The sequence below is a fragment of the Gekko japonicus genome, unplaced genomic scaffold (genome assembly GCF_001447785.1).
Source record: "Gekko japonicus isolate JY-2015 unplaced genomic scaffold, Gekko_japonicus_V1.1 scaffold515, whole genome shotgun sequence".
In the NCBI taxonomy this organism is placed as follows: Eukaryota; Metazoa; Chordata; class Lepidosauria; order Squamata; family Gekkonidae; genus Gekko; species Gekko japonicus.
Genome location: NW_015164680.1, coordinates 722,979 through 730,594, shown reverse-complemented (window position 1 = coordinate 730,594; position 7,616 = coordinate 722,979). Strand labels below are relative to the sequence as shown.

Genomic DNA, 7,616 nt, shown 5'->3' with positions numbered 1-7,616 from the left:
TGATAATGGAACTGCAATTCATATTTTGTGGTGTATTTTGTCCCTCCCAGGTTTAGACGTGAGTGCTGATCTGACAGAGCTAGGCCGAACTCCTGTCGCTGTCATTTCTGCGGGTGTCAAGTCTATACTGGATATTGGTAGGACACTTGAATATCTGGTGAGCACAAACTGTGTGATGAATGAAAAGAGTGGCACTGTCACGGCTGGCCGGCAAGTCTGGAAATCCTCCCTCTGCTCAGAGATCTCTTCTGATGCTGTGAAATCTGAGGCTTATGTCCCTTCTGGAGCATGCTCAGTCCGTATCAGGCCCCTTTGATGGCCTTTTTCCTTTGGGTCAATGTACAGAGGCATATTTTTCTGCATATCTGGAAAGTCCCCCAAGCAGGTAGAGACCCCTTGCCTTGTCCATGGGGTGGGCTCAGTTTTTATGCTTTCCTCATCCATACAGGGACCAGCTCATTTATTATTAGATATAACTAACACAAACAATCAGGATAGTATAAAAATCAGTTGAGCAGCAGGCCAGTAGTGAAATGAAACCCCACAGCCTTTCTGGAGGAGATGTTTTGATGGGGTGGACTTTTATCTTATTTTTTTATTTTTAAGAACAGTTTCAAGGGAAGCCTTGCTATTCTGCAGTAGAAGAGCAAGATTCAAGTCCAGTAGTGCATTGAAGACCATTAAGATTTCCAGGGTATAGTCTTTCAAGAGTCAAAAATCCCTTTGTCAGAAACCAGTGGGAATGAGGATCTTTGAGGGGGGTTGCAAAGAAAGGAGTCATGATATAAAGACACAATGCAAAATATAATCAGATTGACTGGAGCAATGGGTATGAAAAGCAGAAAATTAGGATCTGTAGTGAGATAAGAATCCTTTGTTTGTATTCAACCCTGGAGGGATCCGTTGTTCTGAATCTGTGAATGAACTCAAATGCAGCAATCTCACGTTGTAATCTGCCCTTGAAGCTTCTCTGTTTTAGGACTGCCACTCCTAGGTGAGCAATGAAATGCCCTGGAAGAGTCTAGGGGTGTGATTCTCTTTTACACTGTGGCAGGGTTTAAGTCCTGAGCAAGCCTTGGCAACTTGGGGGAATGGGACTGTACTTTGTGGTGTTGTGTAGCAATGTTTAGGTGATCAAACAGCAGGGAGAGCTCCCTGTTAGAACACACACACTTTGCATATGGAAGGTCCCAGTATCAATCTCCAGCCAAAATGTTCTCACGTAGCAACCTTGGGAAAGACCCCCTCCTAGGAACCCTGCAGAGCTGCTGCCATTCAAGGTAAACAGCACTGGATAGCCAGGGAAAGCTGCTGCTTTAGATGGCTTTCCCTTTCATTTGTTTAGCTTCCCTATTGACATTTGCATCCTGACCTGGATAACCCAGGCTCCTCGGATCTCAGAAGCTAAGCAGTGTCGGCCCTGGCTAGTATTTGGATAGGAAATCTTGGAATACCAGGACGATGACATGGAGGCTGGCAGTGGCAAACTACCTTTGCATGTCTCCTGCCAGAGGTGTCAAACTCATTTGTTATGAGGGCTGGATCTGACCGAAAGGTAGTTTGTGAAGCCGGGCCGTGTGTGCCATAAAATGTAATGCCAGGTACCAGAGATATGAACATTATAAAGGACACAGGCAAACCCAGTTAAGCAATTGATTCTTAGTAGTGAAAGCAATTGATTTACTGGGGAACCCGCAAAAGCCTGGCTCTCCCAGATCCCCCCACTTCCAGTTCTTATCCCTCCCGTGTTTTCCACAGAAGCAGCGGGGCTGTTTCTAAAACCTCCAGGGGGTGCTTTTTGTCCTCCATGACCCACGGGCTGAGAACCGCCCCACTTGCTCGCGGGCCAGATAAGAGCCCTGAGTGGGCTGGTTCTGGCCCCGGAGCGTATGTTTGACACCCCTGCCCTACAGGGTCGCCATAAGTCAGCTGTGACTTTGCAGCACTTTCCTCCACCACCACCATTGGCATTTGCAGGAAACTCAAGGGGTCTGTGTGGCCACCTTTGGAGAATCCAGAGAGTTCCCAGCCTTCTTCTCCCGTCAGAGTGGCTTCCAAGCACCCTATAAGGTACAAAACGAGGAGGATGCTGCTAAACTGATTGGTGAGTTGTGGACAGATAATGTGGTTCTTGCATGACCAGAGTCTGGAACTGGTGTTTGAATAGACAAAGCTTCCCGGTTTCTCTCTCTAAGGTGGCACCCTTAGGCACGCTGAATTTGTCTGGGGGTGTAATTCCCGTGGAAGCTATCTGGGGTTTGCTTCTGAGTCAACGCATATGTTACTGGGCTGAAACTTTCCTAAATTCTCCTTCCTTATCCTCGGTTGCCTTCTCCTGTTTTCAGCCAGGTCCTCGGCCTTGCAGCTGGGCAGCGGAGTGCTGATCGCAGTGCCCTGCCCGGAGGAGGAAGCTGCTTCAGGACAGCTTATTGAAGAAGCGACCCAGCAGGCCTTGAGGGAGTCTCGGTAAGGATCACTCCAGCTTCCCTTACTGAACACACTGACAGGATCCTGTGTTGAAGACTGCCGGAGCCAATTCACCATGGCACAACTTTCTCATGACTGCCATGAAGACCTTGGATCACACATGGGCTGGGAGCAGGGCCTGTTCCAGGTTTTGGAGGGGCCCTGGACACAGAATGCCCAGCGGCCCACTAGCTGGCCTTTCTTGCCCTTCCCCTCACATGCCCCCGTTTGCTTGTGCACTGTTCTTCTGCACACTGGCAAGGTCTCCCACCTCCTTCAGTAACAGCTGTTCAACTTGCCTGCACCCTCAGGGGTGGAGCCTGAGGAGAGCAGGGCTTGCGGGGGGGGGGGGGGGGGGGGGGAGAACACCCTCCAAAGCAGCCATCATCTCCAGGCGATCTCTGTAGCCAGGAGATCAGTTGTGAAAGTGGGAGGTCTCCAGACCCCACCTGGAGGTTGGCGATTCTGCATGCTGTCCTCCAGCGCTACCCTCAAGAGCTCTTATTCTTCCATTGGCAGGAATCACAGGAAAGGAGCTCACGCCCTTCTTGCTGCAGAGAGTGAATGAATTGTCTAGTGGAAAATCCCTCCATTCCAGTATCCTTTTGTAGTAATATTCCCACCAGGACCTGCTGTGTCCCCAAATGCAAATGACCAGGTCTTCTCCCAAGTACTCATACGGCTTTTCTACATTCTCATTTTGCTGGATGGTACATTCCTGTTTCTTCAGGGGAAGGGTGTGTGTGTTCTTTTCTGCACATGTGTTGTGCCCACTAGTGGTTGGTTTGTTACCTTACAGGTTTATGTCCAGCATAAAAACCTGCAGTATAGATCGACAGGGAGATATGCCAGACATAAACCTATGTGATATCAAATAGACCACTAGAGGGAGCAAAACACTTGTAGAATAGGGGAAAAAAACCCCATGAAGAAACAGGAACTTACATATGAGTAAAATGACAATGCAGAAAAGCCCATACCTTCTGGAAATCTTAAAGCACCAGTATCCAGAAATCCTCTTCCCAGTTTGTTCTTTTTTAATGCAAAGATTTTAAATGTATGTCTTTGCATCTTTTTCCAGGAGAGGTAAATACATCATGGCACTAGGCATAAGCCATATTCTTCTTGGTTGAAGCCAAATCATCCTTGGCTTCATTCTTAATTTTGGCATGGCCAGGTTTTCAGCACCATGTTATGGGGATCCTTAAACTACTATGATGCAATAGACAAAGAACCAGGTTTGGCTATGGGAGATCCAGCATCAACTCTCCACTCAGTTGTGAATCTCAGGCTCTCCAGACATGGCACATGGCATCAAATGCATGTTTGCCAGCATATGCACACACAGTTGGGAACTGCACATAGTTCTAGACCCTTGGCATATGTACTGGAATTGCACAGACATTATAGTACCATTTTGCATGCCACATGTGGCCCTTAGTGGGTGGTTTTTGTGTAACATACCTCACAGAGTTATTGTGAGGCTTAACCTTCGTTCTGGCCTCATGGGAAGAAACCCACAGGTAAAGCTTTTTCATCCACATCTTTGTAATAATTAAATTTTAAAAAGTCCTTGAACTGTAGGATGTGATAGTGCCTCTGCCAGCCACATCGATGGACCCCCCCGGTTATAAATCCGTTTCAATAATTTTTTTCAAGAATCATGCTGGATACAACATTTCATAGATACGTGTAAACATCCACAAAGTATATTCATTTACAGCAGTGATTCCCAATGGAAAATCAATCATTTCTTAGAACCTCCCTTCAGGAGTCTGAAGCATGTCTCCACTATACCATTTTCATAGGAAAATTTGTTCTGAGTCATGTATATATTATGTCTATAAAATCTATAAATCATTGTTTTTTTGGTGGTTGACTTTGGGCACATGCATTTTTTTCCTTGTTTACACATATTGCTGTGCCACTGCTTTTTGTCTTGTATCCGATCTCATGGGAAGAAAGGCAAGACACAAATGAAACAAACTGTTCCTGCACAGTCCCTAATTGCCTCTTGCAGTAGCTTCACATCTGTCTGCCTGTCTAATATGTGTCCTGATGTTCCTCCTAGGATCTCCTAGAGCAATGGGGAAGCATGTGTTTCTACCCCACTGCCTCTACACAACAGCCGTTTGAGGTAGGCTAGACTGAATAACCTCCCTGGATCCATCCAATGAGGTTCATAGCTGAGTGGGTGAAATGGCTTCTTTACTACATAGGTTTGGTGGCACAGACATGGCTGTGGAGAAGACGATGGCTTTGCGCTTGTTCCTTTCATGCACTTGTCTATTGGCTCCTGGGTATTTTTTTACTTTCCTTTCATCGATACCCAATCGGACATTGCCTTGATCAAGAACAATGCCAAAGTGGGCAGCCAAATAGCCGTGGCCCTGAATAAAATCCAGAGGACCCAAGGGAGGAGAGATGGCCCCTCTCCGAGTGGAAAAGCGGTTTCTGCTCCAAGACCAGTGAGTGCTCTTTGACCCCGGGAAGGATGTCTCCTCTCCTAGAGAGAAAGCCCAAACCTTGCTTACTTTGCATTAATCACCTGATCCTAAAGTTTGACTGTTCTGCTGAAGGATTTGCTGAGCTGGCACGATTTTGGGATGCATCTCAGAAAGAGGCCTACTTTGGGGCTTGAACTGTGTGAGCTGATCTCCAGGACGCTGGCAAATGCTTGATCCTCCATATAGGAAAGGCCGAGACTGTTTGGTCATTGGGTCTGTTCCAGCTGCACAGCTCACATTTCTCTGCGTTTGTGGCCATTTAAAATAGCTAGCATGTTAAGGCTGAACTTATAGGCAGATTGTTTGGGAAGAGAGAAATATCAGCTGAATCCAAAGCTCTGCTTGCTCCATATTTAGGGGTCACTTATTTATTATTTATTTATTTAAATTTATAACCCGCCCTCCCCGCAAACGGGCTCAGGGCGGCGTACAGATGGGGCCACTGCCCAATGCATAAAACATTATAACTGCATTTAAAAACATTCAATACAACTTAAGTGCTCGCCATAATATCTAACAAGGGGAACATATGACGTCATCAGGATAGTATACTTAGTGGCCACAGCTCCACGCAGTACCACCATTTTAGCACTCACGGCGAGTTGGTAATAAAGGGCTAGGACAGATAGTAATAGTCGTAGACAGATGGTAACAGTCGTGGCGGCTCCTACTCAAACGCCTGGCGGAAGAGCTCCGTCTTACACTTCTGATAATGGAAGAGCTTTGGAAATGTAAGAAAGTTCTGAGTGCTGATTCTGTGTATATATTCCCCCCCCTCCATGCTTTCAGGTGGTGATTGGTGGCATCAACGTTGATTTCATAGCCAAGGCAAAAAGTTCAGCAATAGTGGTAAGCATGCTCTTCAGTACTTAGACTGAATTATCCTCCGTCTATCCATGTCTACTGTATACAAATGTGTTGGATACAAGCTGCTATTCCATTGCCTCTCTACAAATGGGGGGAGTGTAAGGACTGGCAGTATAGCGAAGAGGCCTGCTATCCTGCTGAGCCTGTGGGCACTTTTTGGAATGTTGAGAACAGGAAATAGGCAACGGCTACCATGGGGAGTCTGGGTCTATGCACTTTCCCCCTTATAACTCTGCAACAAAAAGGGCTCAAAAGTTGCATTTAAAAAATGAAATCTGGCAATAGATCATTATAACATCACAACACTATAGTGATCTATATTTATTTATAAATATATTTATATCTGTTTTTAAAAAGTCATCTGGGCCCTGACCTGGACAGCCCAGGCCAGCCCAACCTTGTCAGATTTCAGAATCCAAGCAAGGCCAACCCTGGCAAGTACTTGGAAGGGAGACTTCCAAGGAATACCGGGGGCAGGATGTGGAGGCAGGCAATATAAAGCCACCGCTATGACATGTCCTAGCCCCACTAGGGGTTGCTAGAAGTCACCATGACTTCCAGGCACACAAGCACACACACGCACACAAATACTAAAAAAAAGTTCTCTGGTATGTGTGTGTTGGGGAAAGGTGACTATGGGGGGGGGGCTGAGGCAAGGGAAATGCAGGGGAAACTTCTGGGTGGATGATCTGGTCGGTGCAACTGCAAATGCCTCTGCGTTAACAACAGCAGTGAGGGTTACACAGAGAATTGTTCCTTGTGGAAGCACGTGGAGCAATCTAGCTTCCTGCCGTTATAGGTCATACGTCATATTATGATAAAATCATGGTGGTTAGGACACCTCATCAAAAGGCGAACAGATATCTGGACCCAAGAGCTAAGAACATAAGAGAACATAAGAGAAGCCAATGTTGGATCAGGCCAAAGGCCCATCCAGTCCAACACTCTGTGTCACACAGTGGCCAGAAATACCAGTGCCATCAGGAGGTCCACCAGTGGGGCCAGGACATTAGAAGCCCTCCCGCTGTTGGCCCCCCCAAGCACCAAGAAGACAGAGCATCACTTGCCCCAGAGTCCCTATCTATACCTTGTGGCTAATAGCCACTGATGGACCTCTGCTCCATATGCCTTTGGAAGCCGCCCATGCTTGTGAGAGTCATAAAAATGTTTCGCAGCCAGAGATGAAACCCCAAGTGAGTAGAGTGAGAAAAAGAGGGCTTCAGGCTGATACATGGAAAGAGCTGCCCGCACCACCTTGTGCTGAGGTGGAAAGTTTTGGTGCCGGGTGAGGTCACACTGCTCCGGGGGAAGCAGGCTTTGTTTTGCAGCTTGATGGTTGGCCATATTTGTGATTAGCTGACAGGTGGCTGAAAAGAGAAATGGGGAGGGCGAAATAGCTATTGCATTCAAAATGAACTAAGAAAACACGTTTAAATCCCTTTAGGGAGAGGACTAGAGAGAGAGGAGGAAAGTCAAAATGGTTATGAACATTAGCCAAGATGATCAGATTTTATAAGTCACTCCTTTTTCAGAACATCAAGATGAAGAACCTTCTATGCACCAATACCTATCAGTGGTGCAGAAAATTATTGACATTATTCACAAAGAATTGCTGTAGCACAGCTCCCCCGAGCCATTCTAGGAGACAGCATAAGCAAGAGGACCTTACGATGGAATTAAAAGTTGAGCTGCCCATGCTCAAAATATATTGACCTTCTGCAGCTCCTTATGACAACCTGTTTCTTGTTTTGGTCAATCCTTGGTACTTCCTCCCAT

The 7,616-nt window shown here is 46.6% G+C and overlaps 1 protein-coding gene across 1 annotated transcript in view; it reads left to right on the top strand.

The window, feature by feature from the left end:
• LOC107108785 (pseudouridine-metabolizing bifunctional protein C1861.05-like) overlaps positions 1-7,616 on the top strand; it is a 46,626-nt gene that overhangs the window by 8,440 nt on the left and 30,570 nt on the right. The window contains 6 exon segments of the mRNA XM_015409304.1: positions 51-157; positions 1,978-2,104; positions 2,346-2,466; positions 2,963-3,065; positions 4,806-4,934; positions 5,763-5,822. Coding sequence (XP_015264790.1) covers positions 51-157; positions 1,978-2,104; positions 2,346-2,466; positions 2,963-3,065; positions 4,806-4,934; positions 5,763-5,822 — 647 coding nt within the window.